At 37.5% G+C, this 27,095-nt stretch overlaps 1 protein-coding gene across 3 annotated transcripts in view; it reads right to left on the bottom strand.

Annotated features, from left to right (window-relative positions):
* Nucleotides 1–353: 353 nt before the first annotated feature.
* CACNA1I (calcium voltage-gated channel subunit alpha1 I) overlaps nt 354–27,095 on the bottom strand; it is a 173,384-nt gene continuing 146,642 nt past the window's right edge. For 2 of the 3 annotated variants that reach the window (XM_087723205.1, XM_087723206.1), the window contains exons 25-35: nt 26,774–26,883; nt 25,162–25,295; nt 22,809–22,879; nt 17,045–17,123; nt 14,119–14,240; nt 12,424–12,744; nt 11,665–11,811; nt 4,671–4,781; nt 3,212–3,377; nt 1,647–1,795; nt 354–1,061 (exon numbers count right to left, since the gene is read on the bottom strand). In XM_087723205.1, coding sequence (XP_087579331.1) covers nt 354–1,061; nt 1,647–1,795; nt 3,212–3,377; nt 4,671–4,781; nt 11,665–11,811; nt 12,424–12,744; nt 14,119–14,240; nt 17,045–17,123; nt 22,809–22,879; nt 25,162–25,295; nt 26,774–26,883 — 2,118 coding nt within the window. The remainder of the gene's footprint in view (nt 1,062–1,646; nt 1,796–3,211; nt 3,378–4,670; nt 4,782–11,664; nt 11,812–12,423; nt 12,745–14,118; nt 14,241–17,044; nt 17,124–22,808; nt 22,880–25,161; nt 25,296–26,773; nt 26,884–27,095) is intronic. The other variant, XM_087723207.1, reaches the window with a different exon arrangement.

Below are 27,095 nucleotides of genomic sequence, written 5' to 3'. Positions count from 1 at the left end.
AAATAGCTGCATCCAGCCAGCTAGTTATTTGGTTGGAGTGTCTTCTTCACCCTCTTAACTTCATCCCACTGTCATTTTTGCAGAGGTAGCGGCAGCCTGCAAATGTGGGATGTTCTCATATTGCTATCACTCTCTCAAGTCTCTGAGGTATGGTACAAAAGTCTTGTTTTCCACACATACACACAAGCGGACACACATACACACGTGCACACATACAGACATACATATTTATATTTTGTGTGACTGCTTTCCCCCCCCTTTCCACAGTCCTCTCATTGGGAACTGCTGTTGGGAAGTGGCAGCCAGAACAAGCCTTTTTCACATTTCATTCTTCCTCCCTGCCGCAGGGAGACTCATCTATGTCTCTTGCTGACTCTGGTCCCCAGTTGCAACTCAGAAGGAACCGGGGGGCTGTGGTCTGGAGTCCCAATTTTGTCCAAGCCCTCTGGTACACCACCCTCTCTCGGAGAAGGGCTGTTCTTGCAGAAGTCTGTCACCCAAGATGGCATGGATAAAAAACCCCTTGGGTCAACTGAGTAGAACTGCTTGGCTTCGTTTGATGCAGAACTCCGTGAAGAAGAGTTGGCATGGAGACTGCTGGTGCTGTTGCACTTCTTCACAAGTGCCAGAGCTTGAGATGGAGGAGGTGGTGAAAAGAGAGAAGTCAGAGAGAAACTGCTGAGGGTCTCTGACTGCTCACTGCTGTTGCCTCCTCCCCTTAGGCTGCTCCCAATCCCTTCTTCATCAGAAGGGTCCATGGAATCATGATAAGTACAACCCGGACTAGTGCTTCCTCCACTGCTGTGGCTCCGCTGGTGCCTCCTGATGTTCTGGAGAGTAAAGATGCCACGGCCCCTTATGCTTTGCCTTCGGGAGGCAGGGGAAAGTGGGACCACCAAAGCTTTTTGGGTGGCTGCTGGCACTGGGCATAATACTACCGGGAGGTCTAGGGCGCACTGGGGTGAGTCACTAAGGTTTAAACTGTCTTCCAGTGTGGTCTGCAAGCTGCCTTCTGAGCTATTGCTCCTGCCATCATCAAGGGAAGTGTCACTCTCTGTGGTCTGCAAGGCCAAGAAATAACAAGCAAACAAAATTAGTCTTCTTATTCAGACAAGGAACATGGCATCAGTTGCAACATTATACATCAACTAACAAAAGCAGATGGTTGTTCCTTGCCTCCACTCTCATCTGGCAGCACTAACAGTTAGTATGAGGACACAGTTTTGAATCTTACAGCTGAGAACAATAGTGTGTTAACATCATTGCAAGGAACCTGGTTGACTAAAACATTTGTTTGGTGTCTCTTCTCACACCTAATATTAGCCATAAATAGACTGATCTTCCATCAATCTGTCTTAAAATTTTCAGACACTTTCAGATATAAGGTCCACTCACATGCTGATTGTAGGTTTATTTAATAGCCAGGCCTCTTGGTTATTAGAATCACATAGGTTTCATTAGAAGGCTCCCAATGTTATATAGGACACATCAATTTTTTAAAATCTGGATTGCATAATTTGGTATGCATCTGAAATTTGTTTTAAATGGAGAACACTATTTTTACTCCTGAAGCAATTTCCTCATGTCTGTGTATGGTTCAACCTTGGTGGACATATGGGAGACAAAGTCATTATGGGATCACTTACCTGGTGAATAAGTGAGGAGTTTACATTTGGAGATTGCAGTGAGGCCCAGGAAGCTTGCAGAGAGATTTTAGGAAGGTTCTCTGGACAAGATGCTTTCTCTTGACTTGACAGTTTAGCAGAAACAGCAGGGAGAAAAAACTCTGTTTCAACTGGCAACAGAGAATGGGGTCCAGAAAATAAGGGGATTTGGTAAAATCAGGAGAAAGACATAAAAAAGAAGAAATTAAGTTTCCAATTTCAAATTTCCTTATTGGGCAGAAATCTAAAAAGTCAATTTAAATTATGTTTAATGGGGAAACTGAGAAAACCAAACTACTTGCAATCATGCATCTTGTTCTTTTCACAAATCCAGCCTCTTTCTTTGGTAGCTGTTTAGGAAGCACTAATTCATTTTGCTCTTGGTTGGTCCATCTAGCAAGGAACAACTAGCATCATCCAGCTCTATTAGCTAACATGTTCCCTGGATATTTCCCCCAAGAGAACACAGTCGATAATTTGAGCATGGCTTTTAGTATTAGACAAATTAGCACTTGCCAGCCGAGCAGCATGAGTGATTTTGGCAATGCTTCAGGCTTTTCTTCACATACATCAGGGTTACACTTTGAAATCACTTTGGTTTTAAAAAGTAATTCTAGTTACCTTTTCATGAGGCTTAAAAGTTGTTCTAGTCATTATGTCTCACAATAACTTAATTTATAGGACTGTTATAAGATAAGAGACAGGACTATCTATATTGCCCTCATGATTTTTGAAAAACAATGCGAAAATAAACACATTAGCCCTAGAATGATCAGAAGGGTAAGTTTAGACACTGAGTTAAGAGGACCTTTAAAACACAGATGAACATGTGGGAAAGAAAACATTATGATGCTTCAAACTTACACAATTACAAAGTTAATACTTGCCTTTTACAATACAGTTTCCTTGACTACAGATAATGTATGAAACATATTGCAGTTTCCAACTCAGTGTCTTTCAGATATGTCTCCTAGCTACTGTCCCTGATGAAAATATTAGACACATTTGGAATATACCCAATTGAAAAAGGCTGTGGTATAGTGTTAAATGATGCATATCTGTATACAGTATCATTTTCTATTCCTAGATCAGTAAGTGAAAAGAAATCTTTGGAAAACATCAATTTCTTCATAACTATATTGTTTATAACTGATGCATTTTTCATGCCTATAGCTCTGTGATAGTGAACCTATGGCACACGTGCCAGAGGTGGCATGCAGTGCCCTTTCTGATGGCATGCGAGACATTGCACCAGTTTAGTTCTGCTGTGCATGCATGTGCACCTCCCACCAGCCAGATTGTCTTTCGGTCTTTGTTGTGCATACGCAGGGCGAATGTGCGGGGTTGCACATGCATTGCATTTTGGGGATTTGGACACATGCATGCATTTGTGCACGTGCACACGCTTTGAGCACTCAGTCCATAAAAGGTTAGCCATCATTGCTATAGCTGAATACATTCCATTAACACGAAAGAGCTTTTAAAAAAAAGTAACTATCTCTGTTGGGTACCATATTAGTTCAGATCAACTATGTGGCATTGCCTACCTTCATTGGTCTCATTATTTAGCCAAGACTGAGCTTGACTGAAAGGGATTTTTTCCATTTCGTACTGGTAGTTTTCTGGAGGCAGAGAAGGTCCTGTATTTGTTAAAGGGAAGAGACATTCTTCCAAGCCTGTATTCCTTGTAGAATTAGGGCTGTCTTCACCATCCTAGTCAGAATAAAGATATTTGTCTCATGAAGCTTCGTAAAAAGGAAACAAAATTATTTAAACAAGAGGAAACTTTTCAAGGTTGAAAAAATGTGCTCAAGTATGTATCTGATACATTGTCAGAGGGCTTTAAATTCCCATGGGCATTTAACCATGATATGAATGTGCCCTGTTAAATTCTTTATTCTGTTCCCTCTCCATGGTATTGTTTTCATTTTAGCCATTCTCTAGCAGTACAATCAGATGACTATCCAGAACCTCTTGAACACTTCAATCTTGCACAAATATGTCACTGGGGCTTTTGATACTCTGTCATTCCCTCTCCCCCACTTTTAGGAAGAAGCAGGCAGAGGAGGCAACCCCATAGATAGCTTCTTATGGCCTGCTAAACAACTGATTGTCTGGCTCTAAGAACAGCCTAATAAAGCCAGAAAGATTGCCCCATTTTACTGAGCTTCCATGTCACTCTACAAATCAGTTATCCGATGTGCTTCAGGAACTACCAGAACTGTGCTTGGCAGATGGATTCCCAACAGAATTGTAAAACAGAAATGCCAACAGAGAATGTAATCAATCGTTTATTTTAAATGCCAAAACAGAATCTATAGAGGAGGAGAGGATCAGCAGTCAGAACATAAATGTTTGTGTTATGCAGGTTTAGTTTTCAACTAGCTCACGGAGGATTGATAACACTTTGACTGAGCTGTGGGGAAAGACGCTAGATATGTATCAAAGTTTTATTGGAGCTCTTGATTGAGGTAATTTGCTTTATACATTTCAGTAATTGACTTCCCTTATTGAAAAAGTTCTGGTGGAAAATGAAAATGTTCCATCCATATGCACATATGGACTTCATGTTTCATGAAGGAATCTACATCAGAAATAATATGATGAAACAAGTAGGATGGAACATGCAGCCCTTGTTATCGCCCTATGTGAGCTTAGGCAATGCAGTTTCCTTCACTAGTATGGCCTTTAATATTGAGTTTTAATACTCTCTTGAAAACTCAAAAGCTTTATTGTTTTAAGATTCCAATTTTTGCACACTTGTGTGAAATGGACAATTTTATGCAGCCATCAATGTTACTCCAATAAAACAAGATAAACAAAAAGTGTGGCTCCAGTGATCAAAAGTTTCATACACTTGATATACGGTATAGTAAATTAATTCAGAACATTTAAGAAAAAGTCCTATAGAATTTTGTCATCCATCCACCTACCACCCATCACTCCTTGACCCTGGAAAAATGAATTCTTTCAAAGGAAGATAGTTCCTATATATAAATAATTTACCTTTTCCTTGGGACTTGGCTGGTCAATGTTGGAACTATCTCCATCATCTCCTAGCAGGATAGAAGACTTATCAGAATTGAGCGATAAGGCCTCCATTTCAGCCAGCTGGATCTATAGTAAGGGGTGGGTGGATTTCAGGAAAGAAGCTGTCAAATAACACTCTTAACCGTCACATTGCTTTAGAAAAGAGATTGAAGACAAGGAAGGAAGTCATACTTGACATACTTTACAGAGCCTTAGCTCAATTTTACACATCATGAAAGATTTTTAGGGTGAGATGAGGATAAACAAAAATAAAATACACTTTTCTACGATGGCCCATGTCATCTGAAGAATTCTCCATTTCATCTTCTGTGGAAGGAAAACCGAAAGCCTCTCAATCTCACCAGGAGTGGCTCCATAATATTGAATTTAAATTCAGTATAACTGAGTCTACATTAAGAGACTGAGAAATCTCTGAGAATTCCTAGAAGGTAGTCTGGGGATCATTGAGAAAAGGACTGCCTTGTCTTGGGAAGCAGTGTTTATTTCCATCAACAGGCAGTTTATGGCTTTGGTGAAGCCTTCAACAGTAGTAATCATGCAATTCATATGAAAATCATGCAGCTGAATGGCTTTTCTTTATTATTTTTCACTTAACTCTTGTGCTTAATTCCAATTTACTAGCACTAGTTAGTGCTACTTACTAACACAAATTATGGTATTTATTTCCAACTTACTTGAAAGAAGAAACCATTCTATTCCTTGTTATTATTCAACTTCTGTTTTCATTTTCTTTTTAAACAAAATTGTACATTACGATATTATAATATTCCTTGTTTTCACATCTCTCACTCAAATTGCTGGGTTTTAATTTGCTTTCTGCATCAAATAATTCCCCAACACCATCTCTCCATCTTTTTTAAATATCATCCCTTGATGAAAGGATAAAGGGATTCCCCTCCCCTTTTCATTTTATTGGGTTACCTTCTCTTTTGTTTTTCATTTTGCCCAGCTTACTAGTACTTTTTTCACTTAATGGCAGTCTCTTAGGAACCTTTGAACCTATTTTGGTATTGGCTCTTTCTTGGTTATTATTTTATCTCTATTATTATGACCTAATTTGAGAGATCCTTCAATAAAGTTCTGCTTTCCTGTATTTGTGCAGAATATTTTGCTGGTGTAAACAGTGGTAAAAAGTGATATGGAGAGCTGATGGCTTTGGACAGGATCTGTAACAAAATTAATGGCAGTGCCAAATATTAGGACTCCTTCAGACGACAGTTTATTTGGAATTAATGGAAGGTATGACTGAAGTAGATTTCCAAAATGGTAATCCACTATCATGATGTAATCTGTCACCAGGATATAATGATGGCAATCTTTACAGCACTAAAGCCACAGTATTTCCATGGAGGCTCTCTGCTGAACTAGTATTGTTTAGAGCAGTCTGGACACAATCCAGTGCCTAGTCATATCTTGAAATGCCTTCAAGATCAACATGATTTATGCATGCTTCTTAATGTGCTGGATTGTGTCCAAGGATGCATAATATGGAAGTCTTTACCAAACACAGCCATCACTAATCATCTACACATTTAAAAAAGAAAAGAAAGCCAGCATCACATCACATCAAAACACAACACAACTACCAGCCACAATATCTGTACATATTATACAAACACAAACTTTGTATGAATGACACCTCTAACTCATTTAGTAAACTATCATATACCTAACTGAACTTCACATGAAAACATGCTTAATTGTTCCATTGTTTTAGATACAACAAAAAAGCTATAAGATTGTTATTAACAGCCATCTCCAATTACAAATAGTAGATCACTTGATTAAGGTTGCTGTCAGCATTCCAAATATCATGTAGAATTAAATCAGAGTCCAAGGCAGAGCTATCCTTAAAGTTCCACAGTTTGTGCCAACATGTCTGTCTTATTAAATTGGACTCTGATTTAATTCTACATGATATTTGGAATGCTGAGGGTTACACTGTTACTTTGTAAGATATGAACCTCTTGTCTATTGAATACCAGAATAAAAAGAACACCCTAATATAGTATAAAAGAAAATATTAAGCTCAAATCTATAAGCCTCCATTATATATTAATAGATCTTGTGAAGACAATTAGCCATTTTATATACCTCCAGTATGAAGTCTAAATACATTATTTAAAAAGTTTTCTAATATTAAATATCAAAATTAGAATAATACCAAGAAGAATAAAAGATTACTTCAGTGAGATCAAATATATTTGAAAACTATAGATTGCCTAGACTACAGGATACTTAAATGTGTTAAAATATATTAAAAATCTAATTTCTGCAAAACAAAATTCATAGTTTCTTCTGTGATCAAGCTGTTTTACCTCTCTATCTCGTTTCAGATGAAAAGTTAATAGAATTAAACTAATTTATTTTCTCCTCAACTTAAGTTTAGATGTATGTGAATAAATTGAGCATTTTGGAAATCAAGATCTGTGTACCACCTGTGAGTAACTAATATTAAGAAGTGAGTTTCTGAAGCAAAACGTAGTTAGAAATGTTGTCACTTGTTTCTAAATATGTTCTTAAAATCAAGATCAAAATTTTGCTTTGGTTTTCTGCTTGAATTATTAACACAAGTATATTACAAGACAGGAAAGGGAGTTGTATAGTTTGCTAACACTGGTAAATTGTGGTCTAAAATTCAGAGTGAATTTTTTTTTAATAATTCTTACACAGATTCAGATTTACCATCATTACAAATATTTTGTGATATATAACCACTGAGTCCTTCTCACAAACCAGCAATGCAGCTACAAATATTGACTGATTGAAAATATATTACTGGACCAAGCATGAAAAATGTTAAATAAATAAAGAGGTGGGTTTTTTTTGTTTCTTGTTTTAAAAAGGAAATTTATCAATTAAACCTGAAAGATGCTCATGTTTCAGCAAATTAAAAAATCAAAATGCTCACTGCTTGGACATAAATTACTTAACAAATCCCATTGTAATGACATAAGATGAGTTATTTCAAAAAGGGTTACATGGATGAACACCAGCTAAATATATCCTTGATCACTATCCTATGTGCCATTACATTATCCTAGTTGTTTGACAATGCCTATAGAAAAGTGATTGAAAACAAGGTGCTGCAGGGAATGAATTATTTTGTTTGTAGGCTTTACAGATGTGAGGGAGTCTCATCCATCTAGAAGAAGGTTGTCCAAAATGAAACTGGAAGAAGGTAATAGTAAAGCTATAGTGTTGCCAAGAAAACTATAACGATATAGCTAAAATATTTCGATAGGGTCGAGTGACAGATAAACATACTCGCATATCAGAAGACACTCTTCCAGTTACTGGGGAAGAATGTCAAATTTCACTGTGTATGATGAACATGGACAGATCTGATCCAAAAGAAAATTTGGTTATACTTATTGAAGATGGATTTCTTGTTTAGAAGGACTCATCATTAAAACCTGGAATGTGAGATGTTTGCACACAACAAAAGTGAAATTTTTGAAGTGAAAATAAAGCGTACTAAACAGGATGCTGTATTTTTGATACAGTTGAATTTTGGTGAATCAAATTAAATGATTATTTCTATTCAGGGCATGATACTATACTAACAATGAGCAGCAAAAATGGATGTGACAATATATGAGTTTGCTACACTTTGTGACAGGATAGAACTAGTGCAGTGAACATCAATGTTATACAAATGTATGCAGCTGCTACACATGCAATGGTGAAACATACTGAGGGATTCTGTAACAAATTGTAAGCAGCACTAAATCCAACATCAAAAGATGACTCAGTATTATTCATTGATGAGGCAAAAGTTGGAGAATCAAACCCCTAGGTGTACCAGTAAGATTGGTCAAAATGTAAAACCAATGTGAAGACAGATTTAACATGAGTAACTTAAGTCAAAGAAAACAGAGAATGTATGGAAAGACATAAGAAACACATGGATATTAAATGGGAAAAACATTATTTTGGCTAATGAAATGTCTGCAAGAAAACAACCAAGCTCAGAGAGCACCAAGGACCCCATGTAGGAAAAAAAAAATCAAAAGGGTCAATCAACTTTCTATACAAGTGATTATTAAAGCAAATAAAAGCAACAAAAACTTTGAAAGTAAAACAAAGGATACAAAGCATAAAGGATAATGTTTGTAAACATGAAGGATGTACAACAACCAAATATAGAGTCAAATAAAAAATGACAGGGAATCAAACATGTCAACATAGAAAGGACATAGTAAGATAATGATAATTAGGAGTTTAAGAAGGCCATAAAATCATATGAAAATGTACACTTTAGGTAGGACTACTCAAGATTAATCCTGGAATGAATGAAGGCAAATAAGGTTAAAGGAAGATTGAAAGATGCACATTGAAATATTTTCTAAAAAGGCATTATAGGAGATAAAATTTGCGGAGAGGATATATACTGAAACTGACCCTGCTGGAAAGTAAGTTACAAAAGATGAAGAGACAAGTGCTATCAGTGCTACATCAACAAATATACAATAAGCCTATGAGGCTTAGATCTGTGTATATGCTGATTTGAAAGAAGAATGATGCAATTGTCAATTAAATGTCAATTACTTAATGCACTAATTCATTGTGTAAGCAATATCTTCTTATGTTCTTATAAACAGAATCAAACATGGAGAACAAATGTGAAATGGATAGGCAGTTTCAGGCAAGGCAGAAAGATAAGAGATCTTAATATAAGATGGATAATGGATTGAACAAGAGGAAGTCTTACTTTTGATTTATTGACTCTAGCAAGGCCTTATGTAGATTATGCCTGGAAATGTGTTTATTAAAAGTAAAGATGGTCAGTGTGCTAAGGAATTAAAGAGTTTAGTTGAAGGAAAGAATACATTTAGACAAGTTCATGAAAGCTAAGTACATTTATGTGATCAGAATATATTATAAGAGCAGAATAATTAAATCAATTATACTTCCAGCAGCCTTGCATAGTTTTGAAATCGGGTTACACAAAACAGATGCTTTTGGACAGTGGATCTGGAGATAGAAAGGGAGAGTTTCAGTCCATCCTGGATCTAATCAAGACTGATTGTTCCCTTGAGGTGATGTTCAGATCATCATTTGCATGTGATAGGAGTGGATGATGATCTAGAGATAACTGTATTTGTCAAGTAGACAAGGGAAGACAATGGAAAAGATGGACCAACATGCTCAAAGAGTTTAGAGGAATATTCCTGAAAGAACTACAAGGTAGATATGCTAAAACAGCCATGCAGTTGCCAGGAATCCAGCCCCATATAGAAACACCTGTCACATTTATAATTTATAAATGCATTATGTAGCAGTCATTTATAATGCATTTGGCACGTTTAAGAAATATTTCTTATACTTTTCTTACATGATCAGATGCAAATTGTTACAGAAAGGGCATTGATGGAATGTGGGCTGGAGTCTCACATTCTATCAAAGTCAGCAGCTCAGGTTTGACACAAGAGTGCCAGGCGATGGGATGAGCTCCCATCCTAGCTACAGCTCCTGTCAACCTAGCAATTTGAAAGCATCCAAATGAGACTGGGTAAAAAGTAGGTACCGCTTGAGCGCTGGCTTTGTGGCCTTGAAATGGCCCCCTAAAGTCAGCAACGACTAGCAGAATACAATCGTACAGGGACCCTTTACCTTTCTAGTATCATGGCAGGTAAGCTATAAAAGTGGACCAATGAGATGCAATGCATTGGACAGATATGTTGCTGGCATGAAGAGTTTCTTGGATTAAATACTTTTTATCTTGGCACGGGTTTTTTTGACAGTATAGTAATTTAAATAAAGTTTGGGCTATATCAGTTAATGAAAGAGTTTTGGCACACTGATACTTCAGGAAAGACTGAGGTGCTGAATTCTTTGGGAAGACTTGGATGGTAGTTTTGAAGATCATTCCAGCTGCACTTGTGCATGCATAACCACTTTGCTAGTGATTCCAATGGAAGTGTTGCCTACGCAGGCAAACCATTGAGACAGCCATGAAAGTCTTTCAAAGGAAGTGGCTTTCTTAATGCATTGACTGCAGTGCTTTGCTCACTTAACATGCATTGTGAAGCCGTAAAAGAAGGAATTGTAGTGGGAGATGGAGAAAAATGTTACTTGTATACTTATAATTGAATAAACATGGTAATCTAAGATATTGACGGCCTCCATGATACTTAGACCAAGATATAAAATTCCCTAGCTTTACTATCAGCCAAGTATCTTCTAATAAGACTCTTGACTTGTGAATACTCAACTGGACTTCTCTGCCCTCTGAAATCTATGCAACTAAAATATTCACATTAATTGCAAAGAATTGACAATAAACAATTCTATTAGCTAAGATATGCAAAAATGTTTGATTCAGACTACCTAAGCTATAGTTCCTTACAACCATCACTCAACAGGAAATCTCTTTACTTCCATTTCCTCCACCTTCCACTAGCACAATTTAATTAAATAGAGGAGCCAAAGGTTCAAAACTAAGACAAAATAAAATGGTAGCCAGCATTTTAAAAACTTAAAGTGATTTTACCTTGAACTAGACTACTTTAGAGTACTTCTTAGATACCAGAAAACAGAGGTCCACTTAAAACTAAGCATATCATTTAAAAATACTCTCCAAACCTTGAAAACCATGAAACAATGCACCGTGTTCCTTTCACAAATCACTCTACTATATGCAAAACAGAATACTGTATTCTCTATAGAGGTAATACTGTATCTCATCTTTCATAATGATAAAAGGTGGAGTTTTTTTCATATATCCTTGTCAATCTAGCTGTCTTTCCATTCAGCCTTTGGCTAATACAAACATGCCTTTCCTCCTTTGAACTAGATGCCTTCAGGAAAGCATGTTAATGGCAAAATGTATATCAAAGTTATCTATAATCAGGAGACAATCCCAAGAAGACCTTGTGCTTAGTGTGCATGTGTGTGTTCTGAAAAGTATGGGATGTCCCCTCCCGTATCCTCGCACGCAGGTTACCTCTTGCTTGTCATGGTTACACTTCTCGCACATGGCCGGCGAGGAGTAATGATGGAAGACGGAGCCCGATAGGTTATCGATGATCATTAACTCCCCGTCGAAGGAGTCTTTAATTATTAAAGACACACTGTCCAGCCATAAGTTCTCCTAGGGGACAAGAAAGGGGGAGGATGGGAGACATTATTTTAAGAACTCCATGTTTTTGCTTGTTTTAGTGTTCTTTTGCATAATGTAGTTATCTTCTGCCACTTTCACTCATGCTGGTTAATTCTGTGGCAAATAGTCACATCTGAGTACAGTCCTACAGAATATGAGTAAATGAGGCAGAATATAGCCCTACACAATGATGTAAAATGAAGGGGTCAATGGATATTGGGCAGAGAAGCACTACTGAAATTTGCTAAAGAACCTCACAGGTGTTCCTCAAGTTACTTAAATAATTTTGTGTTTTCCTACTGTATCTCCACTATTGTACCTTAGGCCTGCCTCATGGTATCTTTTTAAATTTTATTTTCCAACTTTTTGCAAAATCCAGATTTCATTCTATTCAGCACTAATTGGTGTTCTAAGTTCTGACTTCACGAGCATTTTTCAGTATACCAGAACTCCTAGCCTAGAACTGAATTTTTGCCAATCACAGGTTGCTTAAATATCCATTTTTTTCCCATCATAACTCTTTACATTCTTCTAAACTAGCTTTGTTCTCCCAAATTAATGTGCCAAAAACTTGCTAGCAGCAAGGAAAAATGCTCCGCCTACCTGTGCTGGAGAGTAACATGTCATGCATAGATGTCCTTCAGACTCCTTTCTCCCACCTCCTCCATCTTGTCCAGGATTCAGTGAGCTCATGCTATGAGGGCACAATCCATGTGCCATCTCAAGCTCAATCTCAGCATCCATTTCTGCATCCTCCTGTGCTTCCTTGTTGCTGTCATCTAGGTGCTTCATAAGGACAGCTACTACAACATTGATGAGGACAAATTGGGCTGTGAGCACGAAGCTAACAAAGTAGAGTGGAGAGATGAACTGTAGGTTGCTCAGGCAGCTCCGATCATCATGAGTGCAGTCACGTAGTGTATCCTTGAGGAATTAAGTTAGGCCAAAAAAGTGAAAAACAAAAAGAAAGAAAACCAAACAATTCCCCATACAACACAAATACATGAGCACAAAACACAGAGAAAAGGGAAACGTTATTTTTAAAAAATGAAGAGAAAATTTAGCTGCTTTCTCAATCAAAATATTTAAACAAGGCTCAAGATGTATGATGGATCTGATGTATGATATTTCTGGAAACAGAATTTTCTCACTCCAACCTCTATTTCATTAATTCTATCACTTTCTGGATCGACAAGAAATCTGACACATAGGAAAGTCCTAATTAACTACAAAATAATATCCCTTTTTATCTTAGCACATGAATAGAAAATAATGCAGCAATGGCATATTTATCCTTGTCCCATGTCCCAATATTCTATTGAGACAGAGCATTTTGCACTTTGAGATATATATATTTCATAGTACTGAGTATTTAATATGAAACATGAATATTTTAGTGACTGGAGTCTATGCCAACATGTCACTTTGAAGAGCCTACTCATGTGAATTTGATACTTTCCTGCACTGGATACAAATTAGGACAGATATGGGATAGTGATCCTACTGAGCAAGATAATATGAGTGAATAGCTGTATGTAACAGAGAATTTATGAGGGTTGTCTTAGCCAAATCACATTTCATCCAACGAGTTGGTCTAATTTTGTATTACTACAGTACTCAAAATTCATTTGCTACCCAAATGTTATATTTTAAACCTTGTTTTACGAGATGGTTGACTGTAGCTATCCCAGTGGAAGTGTCTTCTGAGGAAGCACATGCATGCCCAGAAGTTCTCTAGGGGCTCCAAGCAACTGCTCCAAATCGAAAAGCAGCTGAGGCTGTTTTTATGGCCTTTAGGAATAGATTCACAGAGGCACTTTGTGTGTTATGTACTTCCTCCAATGATTTCCCAGACTCAATATTCTTTAGCTTTAATGGAGCCATAAAAAGATTTGTATTGCCATAGCTCTTATATGATGCTTCAGGAATGACAGTTTGCTTATGTACTGTAGTGTCTTAGTACTATACTATCCCTTCCCTTCTCTCTTGCCTATTCAGGAATTCACACTCCACACAAGCTCTAAAATATTGCAAAAAAAATAATAATCATCCCATCCCCCAAATGATGGGATAGATGTATCATGCCCGGTTCTGTCTATCATTATCAATAACATTCTAACATTTTTTTGTAATGCCAGGCATTTGCAGTCATTGATTGGATACTTGCAATGTAGAAATCACAGTATACACAGCATGCTTTAAGCTCACCGTAGGACCCTGGCAACTTTCCTTTTGTTTCCATTTCAGGACACTATTCATGACAGCACAAAACATGTCTCCAGAAATGGCCCCAATTACCTTCATAATGCCATTCCAGTTGTCACCAGTGGAAACCTGGAAAAGGGTGAGGAAGGCCATTCCAAAATTCTCAAAGGTGGCATGGCGGCTCATTCCTTCACATGGGTGCTCATCATTGCATACTGGAAAGAAGGGGTTTTATACGTGAAAAAATAGACATGAAGCTGAAATTTAAGATTTGAAAAGGCAGTTTATAAATTTTAATCTTGTCTTTACAGTATATGCAAACCTAGATAGAAGAATCATCTAATCAACATACGAATATCTCTAAAACAATCGGGATCAGAAGATACTCTTATATTTTCGAAAAATGCAAATGTGTTGTATAATGCATACCAAGCTGGTTTCAAATAATAATAATGTGTCTTATTTTTCACATATTTGCCTTATAACCTCCTTCTCTTTCTCCAAAACTTATTTCTCTGTTGCTTTTAGATTATTAAAAATATGTTTCTTTGAAATGAATTAGCATGATGTGTAATCAACAAATACATTGTTAAAAGTAGGAAGAGTGGCTAAAATAAGTGACTGAAATTCCATTCAAATTGTAATTTATTGCAAGATTTATAAGGCTGTCTAATAATGTGACTTTGGGCAATGCCCAGCATAAAAAATAATAAAGAAAAAATCCACCATATAACAATAACCCGATATAACATATAAATAAAATTTACACATAACAGAATAACCAAAAGGGGGGACTCTCAATCGGATCCTAATGTCTAGCAGAAGAGACAGGTCTTAATGGCTTTCCTAAAGGAAAAGTAGGTTATAAAATGGGATTTGATGGGGTAAAACCTTGTTCCTTGGCTATTATTATCATTTAGCTGTTTTAAAAGAAACTAAACTGTTATATGTCAGAGGAAGGAGGGGAGAGAGATAGTTTCCAGAACAGGAGCAACCACAGAAAAGCCATGCCTTCTAGATTCCATAAGATGACAAGATCTAAAAGATGGAACCTGAGGCAGGTCCTCACTGTGGAGAATGTGGGGCAGACAGATGTTCTTGGTAGAAGCCAGTCCCTCAAAGAACCTGGTCCTATACCGTGTGGGGTTTTAAAGTGATAACCAGCACCTTGAAGCATACCAGAAGCCTATTGGAAATCAATTAGGCCTGTAGAATATGGTCTACATTGGCATAATAACTCTCTGCATTGCTATATTCTGGACCCACTGAAGCTTCCAGATGATTTTCAAGAGCAGCTCCATGTAGAATGTATTGCAATAGGCCAACTGGGAGGTGACCAAGGTGTGAGTGACCATGAGTAGGGCCACCTGATCCAATAATGAGTGCAACTGGCAGATAAGGTGCAGTTGTGTAAATACAGCCTTGGCCACAGCTGCCACCTGCTCATCAAACAGGAGCCCCCAGATTGCAAGCCAAGTCTGAATGGGGTAATGTCACGCCATCCAGAATCAAATATGGAAATTTTGTAACTCCTGGGTCTGAAGTACTCAAAGAGTAAATAACTATTTCTGTTGTTTTCTCAGTGCACAAGCCAAAATGTGATTGAGAACAGAGTGAAGACAGAAGCAATTCAACATAAAGAGGGAAATAATGAGGCAATCTAGTCCAATATGGTACTTAAATTCATTTCATACATGTTTATTTCAATTGCTGTAAAATCTGGTCATTATCACCAAAGGCAAATGGGTTATAAAGTGATGAATTAAAGCTATTACAACTATATAGGTTTAGCCCTGGATTTCTGAAAAGTAGGTTATAAAATGGGATTTGATGGGGTAAAACCTTGTTCCTTGGTTATTATTATCATTTAGCTGTTTTAAAAGAAACTAAGCTTAAAGGACAAAGAGATGAATTTTTCTTAAAATAATTCTCCTTAATAATCTCCCATGTTAAAACAAAACAAAGACACAATGAAAGTAGATGTTATAAAGAAAAACATACAGATGAAGGGTCCCTTCCAATGATAAAAAAGTGGCAACAGAAATTCTATTCTTTTTCAATATTAGAAATGCCTTCAAGATTAAGAAAATAAAATTATTTCTCTCTGAAGAAGTTGGAAGAAAAACATGAATTGCCTGAAAACATTAAATAATTATCTACTTTGCACAGTATCAATGGAAATGCTCAGGGGTGGGCTGCTACAGTTTCTTCCGGCTTCATGAGAATCCGTAGCTAACATTATGGCTGGTTAGGAGAATCTCCAAATCTCACCCCTGGCTGGCCATGCCCACCCCACCCCACCCCTCCCAGGAGTCTCCACATGGCCTGTTTTGGATGTGAGGTAAGTACAGGGCCTGTATGCAGGCTCGGGGGGGGGGGAGGAATGGGCCTCTCGGAAGCTCCAGAGCCTGGCGGAAGCGATTTTTGCCCTGCCAGAGGCTTGAAGAAAGCCTCTGGAGCCTGGGGAAGGCGAAAACAACCCCCCTGCCAAGATGCAGGAGGCCGACTAGGCCACACCCACCATAGCCATGCCCATCCAGTAACCAGGCAGAGAACCCGTTGTTGAAATTTTTGAAGACCACCCCTGAAAACGCTTAGACTAACGGTGGGCAATATGCAAGAGGAATCCACGATATGCTAAATTTCTTAATAAGATGAAAACAATCAGAAATATTCTCAGATCATTCAGCTAAAGTGAAACATTATTGGAGTTTTCTCTTTATGGCAGCCATGAATTGTAAATTACAAATGGCAGGCCTTTAATTGAAGATTGTTTGATATGAATGACTGTCCACTCAGAATCTAGTTTAAAAATATACAAAAAAGAAGAGCGCAGCCCTTGACGTTACCAGTAAACAATCACCAAGACAGTAGAACAAGCAGGCATGCATGTATGTAAGTTATCTAATTACTGTCCTCAAGGTGCGTTAGATTTCTATTTAAATCATAGGAATTATTTCCAAGTTAGCATATTATTTTGGTAATTACTCTCTCTTTGTAGAAATTCTGGAAAACTTACCAAGTTTGCCAAAAAGCTCCACTCCTAGAGCAGCGTAGATGAAAAAAAGGAGCATGAAGAGAAGTCCAAGATTACCAACCTGTAAGTAAATCAGATTAATGTCAAATAATTCATAGGATCCACAAGGGGAAAAAAAGACCGTAGTTTGCAAAAGAAGAAGAAGAAGAAGAAGAAGAAGAAGAAGAAGAAGAAGAAGAAGAAGAAGAAGAAGAAGAAGAAGAAGAAGAAGAAGAAGAGACTGAATTAGCACAATTGGCAGTCCAAATGTTTACCAGGATCAGACAATATAATTGGGCAATTCAAAGTACGCTTAAATGAAGTTGGGAAAAAACGTTAGTACAATCTTGAAATTTATGTTTGACATGCAACATGCAGTTCTAGAGGTGCACACAGCACAAAAGGTTTGGGTGAAAGTCCATCAGAAGTTGTTACCAAATTAGAAATTTTAATATGATCAGGAAAAAATAAGTAAATAAAAATTCCTATGAAGTTAAGTCAAATTTAATTTTTGATCTATCTTGATCGATGTTGGAGAGATTGGATGAACCAGGAAGAGGAGTCAAACAGACAATTAGTCTGGAATACCTATGTGGACACAAGAGGATGAAGTCTGATTCCTGCCCCCCTTCCCCCTAATGCCATTGAACATTATTTAGTTTTATCCAGGTTCAAAACTGTCAGTCAGAGAAGATCTCTGTGTATAGTCTTGAGCAATAAATAGCTAATTGAACTCTTCATGTGTGGATAATATATTATTATTTTGAAAGGCGGGTTTCCTTAGTAGCTTCTTATAAAACAGTTTCCAGAATGAATAACATGCAGTTTTCAGAAGCCCATCACATGTACCTGTCTGCTCGGTATTGTGGTTGACAGGCTGAGCATCATGTGGTTACACATTTTCACATGGAAACATGTGCCAAACAGACATAAAACCAATGGGGTTAGAGGGTAGATGGGAAGAGAGATGCAATTCTGAAATGCTTTGTTCTAAATTGCAGGGAAGCATAATGTTATGGATAATTTGGTTGTCCCCTGCAGAGTCAATATACAAAACTGGAAAATTCAGCCTAGTCACTTAAATGTAGAACATTTTTGCTGCCTTGAGTAAAACTCAAAGTGCAGCCTTAACTATGGCTTCATCTTTGCAGCTTCTATGTAATTTTATTAAATGCTTTAGGAAGAAGTAAGAAGGCACTGTGCTTTTTAGAGTTCTTGGAGCAATTGCTGATGCATGCATTAGAAAACACATTTTCACATGCTGATAATGAGAGTTTTTCAATGGTTTTTATCCAATTGCGGAAAAAAAGTAGCCTTGAGATTTCCCTGGAGCCCAGGAATGGGAGGTCAAGGATTGTAAATGCTGTATTTATTCCCAGGAGGTGGATGCAGAACATTTTATGGTCTCTGAAATTCCAGCCTTCTGATAATTGCTCTGATGCTGGATGTTGGTCACATTGTAATAGTTTTGTATTTTTATTAAGTTAATTTTTAGTAACATTTAAATTACATTTTCTGGATCCATAGAATACCAAAAATAGAATAGTGTAAAGTATAATCAATGCCCTAACATTACTAGTCTAAAGAGTAAAATATGATATATCCTGCCTAAGATTTCTGGAAAGTATAAAACAAGTGGTTATGGCTTAAAAAAAGGAAAATGATAAACACATACTGAAATTATATCATGATTTAACAAGCTAAGTTCTGCTGTTGATTTATTTTCAATGGCACACCTATAATATGCATAAGATTCCTAACACTATATAAAATGCCAACTGAATTTTGCTGAGAAAATAGTATTAGTAGTTGACAATCAAAATAAACATGGTATTGTTGGAAGAAATGTCTTTCTGGGTTCGGTTCCAAGTGGGGAAAAAGACACTGGAAACATGGAGGTTACTTGGAAAGATGGTTTAAATGGTGGACAGGATCACATGGTTTGAGTTCCTGAACAGGATCACATGGCTTGAGCTCCTGAGCAGAAAAGGGCAGAGATGCTGAGAATCCCTGATTTTATGCCCTCTCTGGGTCCCACCCCAGAGCTTCCTGTTCCTGTGTAAGAAATGCATTCTGATTGGTTGTCAGACTCCCAGGGAACGGGGACGGGGTTTTAGCTAGCTTTTTAGGCTGTTCTGAGACCCAAGCTTGTTTGCCTTGCTGGCTGATGTAATTTACCCAGGTAACATGGTGAGTTTCTGTTTGCTAGATGGATCTGCCTGAAGGGGGTAGATCTTTGTTATGTAGAATAGACTTGCTCAGACCTTAATGGCCCATTGACAAAAGTGGGGGACAGCTGTTTCTTCCTCCCTTTTAGAGGAAATCTTCTGCCTTTTAATATTTCCTAAAATATTTCATTTTTTAGGAGAGGAGCGGGTTTTAACTTCCTACAATATATAAGAAGATTGGAAACAATTAGAATTGAAATTGCAGTCCCTGAGAAAAATCTGTTTAAGCCTTTTTATGTCTCCTTCCTTTATTTCTACAACAGAAATGGAAATATCTATTCTCTATACAGTAACTGCTACAGTATTGGCCACTGAATCTGCATATTCTAAATATCCAGGTATAATAGTTCTAGGTATCTGCATATCTTCTAATCCATATCTAACAGCAGTTGTGTCTTGGGTGATATGTGAATGCTTTTTATCAGGTGAATAATAAGGCAGAAAATAGTTAATCCCTGTCTTCAACACAATGGTTGCAAACCAGCTCCTCTAGTTATTTTTAAGATAATACAAAGTTTTTGGAGAATCTATTGCTATTTCTAATATCACAGTTCAGTTCTTTGGCAATGCAATTTTATGCATTACTCAGAACAATGTCCTTCCCTCCCTTTTAGAAATTTGCAAGGTCATCCAATTCTATAGCAACTCTGGGTAGCATACAATAAAAGAAATCATACATTTCTACTCCCACCGCCCTTAACAACACTGAAGTCACTTTTAAAAGTCTTCCTGAGAAAAAAAGGGACAGATAAACATTTCCAACCTGATACCCTCATGAACTAGTGGAACTGTAACTATCAGTAATTCAACAAGCATGGCCAGTGCAACTTTTGGGACTTGTAATCCCATAATATCTAGAACACATTAAATTTGGGAATATAGGCTACATGTATATTATCTGCCATGTGAAATTATTACAACATTACAGTGGAATAAACTTTGTGTGATTTTATGAGCAATGTGATCATAGGTAGCCAACATATCTATGGAGTCCTTCACAGAGACATTTGGGGAATGGCAATATTTATGTATTGTTATAGTTTGGTATCATTCAAAGATAATTTTTAAAATGATGGTGGGCAAATAATTCTCTATAAAAAGGCAGTAATTTGATGATTACTTCATCAAAAAGAATTCTTTTTTAAACATTGACAATTCTGAAATAGGGAATACTATACCACAATTCTCTCACTTGTAAATTGTGTGGCAGTCCCTATTTTCATCATGAAAAAAGAGTGACTTTGTGACCATTTAGACTCTCATAGGCCAAGTCTACAAGTGCCCTGTATTAGACCTGGTTTCACCTATTTGGTGCCTTTCATATGGGGTAGAACTTCTGCTCCTTGGGAGAAAGTCCCAACATGTCCCAAATGTATCTGGCTAGAAAAGCATAAACTGTGTGTCAATGTAATGCAGACAAGTAGTAAGACCATACAAGGACTTTATGTTGACTACCGTTCTATTTTCTCTCATGCACATAGAGGTACATTATCTGACAAGTTCACAAACAAGCTCCTTTCTTTGGGACAAGAGTAAATGAAACATCACCTTTGCCTTAGAACAGTTGCTTATTTGGCAAATGTATCATTTCTAACCCTTAAAATGGCTGTTTTTTCTTTCCTTTCCTTACCTAGCCAGTTACCTGTGCTTATTTATAAGGAGAAGGAATCTCTAAAACTGATTTTAGCTGGAGATGGCACTCTAGTTTGACAAAGTGAAGCAAACAAACGTTGCTCAGAATTTCTGTCTGCATTTATAAATCTGTCTGCTTTTCTATGTATTCTTTCTTTAATGATTATTATCTTAAATTCAAGGTTCTCTTCCTTTTAGGTAAATGCAGCATTTTTCTGGTTCCTTTGAGTTAGTGTTGACTGTCACAATTGCTGGAAAGTTCCTGCAATTTTCTTGGAGAGATTTTGGCAGTGGTTTGTCATTGTCTCTTTCTTAGGGCTAAAGAAAGTGATGGCCCAACTTCATCTAGTTGGATTTATACCTAAGGCAGAACTAGAACTCATGGTCTCCCAGTTTCTAGCTTGGTGCTACCCCCCACTATACCAAACTGATTTTCTTAAATACAACATTAGTTAATATTAATAGTTTGCCTCATCTGGTAGAGGAATTAAAATAACTTCATTATCTAAGTAAGATTGAAATTCATATAGTGGATGCAAGCATTGGCAAAGCTTCTGGGGAGAAAATGATGTCCTCAGCAACTATTCCCTGGCATGTGCTCATCAAAATAAATCAAATTCTGAGAATTTTAAATATATGACACAAAACTAAAGGCTATTATTATTTTTTGTTAGGATTTACTTTGAGAACAAAATCCATGGACTCTTAGTGAAAAGAACACCCAATCCAAGAGAGAAAAAGAGAATCAGAATAAGGAAAATAGCAGCAGAGTTAATGCTGTAAAAACACTGTTCAATGGGGCCTAAATGGATCAAAGAATCTAGGGAACAAATGCTAATTACTTAAATAGAGTTTCTTATCCTGAATTGTAGAATGAAAGAGACTGAAACTAATGCACATTTGCTTAGTTGAATCACCATGCAGGTAGTTCTTGTTTAGCGACAACTGGGACTGACAATTTGATCATTCGATTAAGTGGTTGCTAAGTGAAACTACAACAACCCTTAAGATCCTACTTCAAATTTTCTTTTGCTTTCCAAACCTGTGGAGGTAGAAAATGTGAGGATAGATTGTAAAGTTACTTTTTATTATCATGATAACTGAGCCATTATTAAATGAAGCAGTTTCTAAGCAAGGACTTCTTGTACTGATTTTGTAAGTGGTGGGCATGCCGGATCAGCTGCATTTCTACTTACATAAAATTTTAAAGTATCTGTTTCTAGTTCAAAGGCCTCTGCTTCAAGGGGTGTGGTACTAAAATAAGGCAGGGCTTTGTAAACTATGAAAGGTAGTCCTTGACCTATGACAGCAACTGGGTTTGGAATTTCTGTCACTAAGTGATGAGATCATAAAGTGTGATTGGATTGCTTAACCAAAGTCAGTGGGAAGCTGGAAGGAAGTTGTATGTCCCACCGGAAGGCAGATAAGTGGCAGCTGCTGGATGGGGGAAGCAACGAGATGGTGTACAACAGACACAATGGAAGCTGAAGAGGGTGCCAGGGGTTACGTGACAGGTGAGGTGGAGATCAGGGAGGGTGTGTAAGGGAGAGAGGGGATGTCTGAGAGGTGTGGTGCCAGTTGTAGAGATACATGGGCATGTGAAACAGATGCAGCACAAGTTGGATGTGCGACAGATGTGGTATAAGTGGGAAGGGTGTGAGGAATTGCATAAGAGGTGCAGCACAGTCTATTTTAATCCATTTATTAGTCCAATAGCTGCAAATTAACTCAGTTCATTTAGTAATATGTAGTACACAATTGTTTTCCCCACTTCTGCCCTCAGATAGGAATAACAGGAATAACAGGATAACAGAGTTGGGTAGCCTTAGAAATTGCTGATCTAAGTATTTTATATTTTTCAACTTTACAATTTAAGCACTCTTATACTTAAAAATAGCTTTTCTTACCTGTGGCAGTGCTTGCACTACTGTATCCAATAAAGCTCTCATCCCAGTTGCCATCTTCAAAAGCTTCAAAACTATCACGAGAAAGCAAGGCAAGTGGTAACTTATTGCTGGGGAAACAAATGCTGCTTTGTTTTTATCTCTGGAGCAGTAGATCATAGATTAATTTTGTAGTTGGGATATCTTCTACCAGGGGTGGGTTCCTGCCAGTTCTAACCTCTTCTATAGAAGAGGTTCCACAAATCTACAGTGCAAATCTACATCCACCCAGAACCAGTTCCAGCTCCCTCCCCCTGCTCGTCCACACATCATCAAGATGAAGAGCGAGAGGAAGAATTCTTTGAATTGAGGTCCACAAGTCTTAAATCAGTCAAGTTTGAACACCCCTAGGTTTTTTTCCCCTAAAGGGTTAGGGGTGCGAGAGTCTTGTAACTTGACAGCTTTAAGACTTGCGTGCTTTGAATGCCAGAGTTTCTGAGCCAACATTTTGGTTCCTAAGCAAGGACGTTGTTAAGTGAGTTTCACCACATTTTACAAGTTGGCCATGCCCACCCAGTCACATGACTGCCAATCCACTCCCACTCGGTGACATGGTTGGCAAGCCACTCCTACCCAGTCACATGGTGGGCAAGCCACTCCCACAAAGCAGGCCACACCTACAGAAGAGGTTCTAAAAATTTTGAAACTCACCACTGTCTTCTACTGAATGTAGACCTGAACATGTATAAATATCTGTGGTCAATGTGAAATGTACACCATTTTGTTAGAGCTAATTAGAATTTGAATCTAAAATTACCTTTTTGTTTCAGATTATCAGCTAGCTGGTAATTAGAAATTGTTCTCACTCTGTATAGGGAGTCATGTTTTAAGAACTAAATGGGTGCAGGGTGTGTCAAGGGCCCCATTTACTGGCTGTATTGATAACTGGTTAAGTATCTCATCTGCTATGTATACTTATTATTATTTTATTGGTTTACAATTTTGTAGTGTCTTTATTGTAATATATTTTTGAATTATGTCACCCAGGATCATTGACTAAGATGGGCAGCTTTAGAAACTGACTGAATAAACAAACAAACAAGCAATACTTTGTTTAGCTCCTTTTCTCTTCATGTAAACTATTGCTCAATAGATATACATAAATAATATAAAAATGAGGTTGAATAGAACTGAATTTATTCAACTTAGATGTCACCCAATTCCAAATAACTCTGGTTGGCTCACAATGTAACAAAGTAAAACTAGATAAAACACACAATGGCAAATCCAGTCAACAATAGGACTCACAAAGGAATCCAGCCATCTTAGTCCAAGGCTTGGGAAAAGAGACAGGCCTCCAAGATTCTAGGCAATGCTATTAGGGTGGGAGCCAGCCAGCCAAACTGTAGGAGGATTTCAATCCAGAGGGCAGAAGCCATGACAGAGAAGGCACCTTCCTGGCTCCCAAAAGATAATGCTATTGAAGTGACCTGAAGCACCTAGGCAATGTAAAGCTTTATGGGTCATAACCAGCAACATAAATTGAAGTAGCCAGTACAGCTGTCAGAACAGAATTGTCACACAAGCATATCAAGGTATGTCCATCACTGCTTACATACTTCTGGATGAGTAGAAACTTCTAAGTGGTCTTCAACCCCAGTAGAAAGCATTGCAAGTGGGGTGACTAAGACATGAGTGACCGAAGGGCCTCCTGATTTGGTTATGGTAACCTAGTTATTTTCTCATTATATTGTTGAACAGTGCCATTGTGTGAAGGCCTAACGTGAATTATTTATTCAGCAATTTAACTCAATTTATCACCTTAACAAGTATGAATCTAGTCACATTATATAAACAAGCTGGATGACTGTCTGCACAATTTTTCTTTCAATACAGGAAATAACAGCCAACAACTCTGGTTGGTTTAGAAATTGTTAAAAACATTTAAAAGCAAGAAACAAAACAAAAGAAAGAAAGAAATGTTTCAGACAAAACAAAAACAAAAACCCAAACTCAGATAGGAACAGGAAAAGAAAGAAAGACTGTGGGTGTCAGTCATCCTCATCAAAGGCCTGGGTAAAGAACCATGTCTTCAACGCCCTGTGAAATACCAATGGGGTGGAGGCCTTTTGGAGTTCAGCGAAACTTCATTTCAGAGGTAGGCATTGTTACAGAAAAGGCAAACTTCCGGGGTCCCGAAAGATGGTGTTGTTTAATTGATGGAGCTCATGCACACTAACCCTACCAGATCAAACCAGCCAGGCAGATACTAACTAATGACATAAATATCAGGGTCCCATTGCTATCTTTGTACTGATGGATTGTTCCCCGAAACATAGCTATAAGTCAGGTTATTCTTTCCAGCTCCTCCTCTTACCTCGGGCAATACGAAGCACTCTCATGATGCGGATGATGGTGGGATTGATTGGAAGGGCAGCATTGATTTCAATCTCCTCCAGAGTAATTCCCATGACTGACAGCAGAACAATAGCTAGATCCAGCTGGTTCCACCTTTAAGAAATTGAAGAAATAAGGCACCTTTTCTGCCTCAATGAAAGACGGAATCCAGTTATTTATTTATTTTTTCCTCAAAAAAACTAAACTAGGTTATTTAGAAAATTGCATCAATCGAGTAAGCCAATTTTCAAAATTGAAATAAATATACATATATTTGTTTATTAGTTTAATTTAATATCCTTAAATAGTTTAATTGATATCCTTTATTTTGGTGCCCAATATATTTTGAGGAAGTTAATCTTTATGGGTGTGTTTTTTATTAATATATGGTGATACTTCATACTGACCTAGATCTGATTAAGTAAAGGTAAAGGTTCCACATATGTGCTAGTCATCCCCGACTCTAGGGGGTGGTGCTCATCTCTGTTTCAAAGTCAAAGAGCCAGCGCTCTCCAAAGATATCTCCGTGGTCATGTGGCTGGCATGGCTAAACGCCGAAGGTGCACGGAACGCTGTTACCTTCCCACCAAAGGTGGCCCCTATTTTTCTACTTGCATTTTTACATGCTTTTGAACTGCTAGGTTGGCAGAAGCTGGGACTAGTAATGGGAGCTCATGCCATTACACAGCACTAGGGATTCAAACCACTGAACTGCCGACCTTTCTGATTGATAAGCTCACGTCTTAGCCACTGAGCCATCGCATCCCCTAGATCAGTGTTTCTCAACCTTGACAACTTGAAGATGTCCGGACTTCAACTCCCAGAATTCCCCAGCCAGCATTCGCTGGCTGGGGAATTCTGGGAGTTGAAGTCCAGACATCTTCAAGTTGCCAAGGTTGAGAAACACTGCCCTAGATCCGATTAGTCTACTGTAAAACTGAATATATTGACTGGACAGAAACTTTGTGAACATTAAATTAGGGTTTCCTGCCTAGGCAGGGGGTTGGACTAGAAGACCTCCAAGGTCCATTCTAACTCTGCTATTGTATTGTATTGTAAATATTTATTAAGACAAAAAGACTGACCAAATAAAGTAAAACAATAGGGATTTCTAATGAATGAAGTAGTATTTACCCTTGTTTATATTTCCTTTAATTTTAAAATATTGCTTTGTAAAAACATTTTAGTTACAGGTTTGAAGAATTCTTTTTTCTGGTGATCACATGGATTACAATGTTTCCCTTTTCTTTTAATGTTACACTGATTTTTCTTCTACCACTTATTTAATAAGATGTAATACTGATTTTGATTACAGAATCCTGAATATGAAAAAAGAAAAGGAATTGTTTATGGTAATCTCTTCAGTTATCTCATCTCCATGAAATACTGAACAATGTCTGCTGATTTCTACTTAGCAGTGTTAGTGGGACTTTCAAATCCTGGTACACCATTACACTTTACAAGAAGACATTGGGAATGTGTCCCTTAGTTTTAAGAATAATAATATATAGGCACAATAATCAAAGTACAATATGCATCATTTCTGATCATCTGATTCCCCCAGAATAAGTGTCATCTTAATTCCAGCTCACCTGTCTTTAAAAAAGCGTCTCAGTCCAAAGGCCACAAGCTTCAAAACTGCTTCCAAAACAAAGACTGTAGTAAACATGTAGTTGCAATACTTAAGAGCAGTCTCCAGGGACTATGAATAAGAGGAAAAGAAAATATTACTAATATAAACCTCTGGGACTGCTGTGGTATGTAGCTGGCAAAGAAAATATGGAAGTGCATTTCCTTTTTTTTTTAAAAAAAATCTTGTTACATTCCAATTAAATTCTCAGTTTGCAGCAGATCCCACATATTCATATTTCTCTTTGCTCCAATGAAACCAAGTTGGGTGCAGCAATGCTGGTT

This window comes from Thamnophis sirtalis, unplaced genomic scaffold (assembly GCF_051295495.1).
Source record: "Thamnophis sirtalis isolate CommonGarterSnake01/CBP01778 unplaced genomic scaffold, rThaSir2_p1.2 scaffold_9, whole genome shotgun sequence".
NCBI classification, from domain to species: domain Eukaryota; kingdom Metazoa; phylum Chordata; class Lepidosauria; order Squamata; family Natricidae; genus Thamnophis; species Thamnophis sirtalis.
This window is presented reverse-complemented; position numbering and strand designations above follow the sequence as displayed.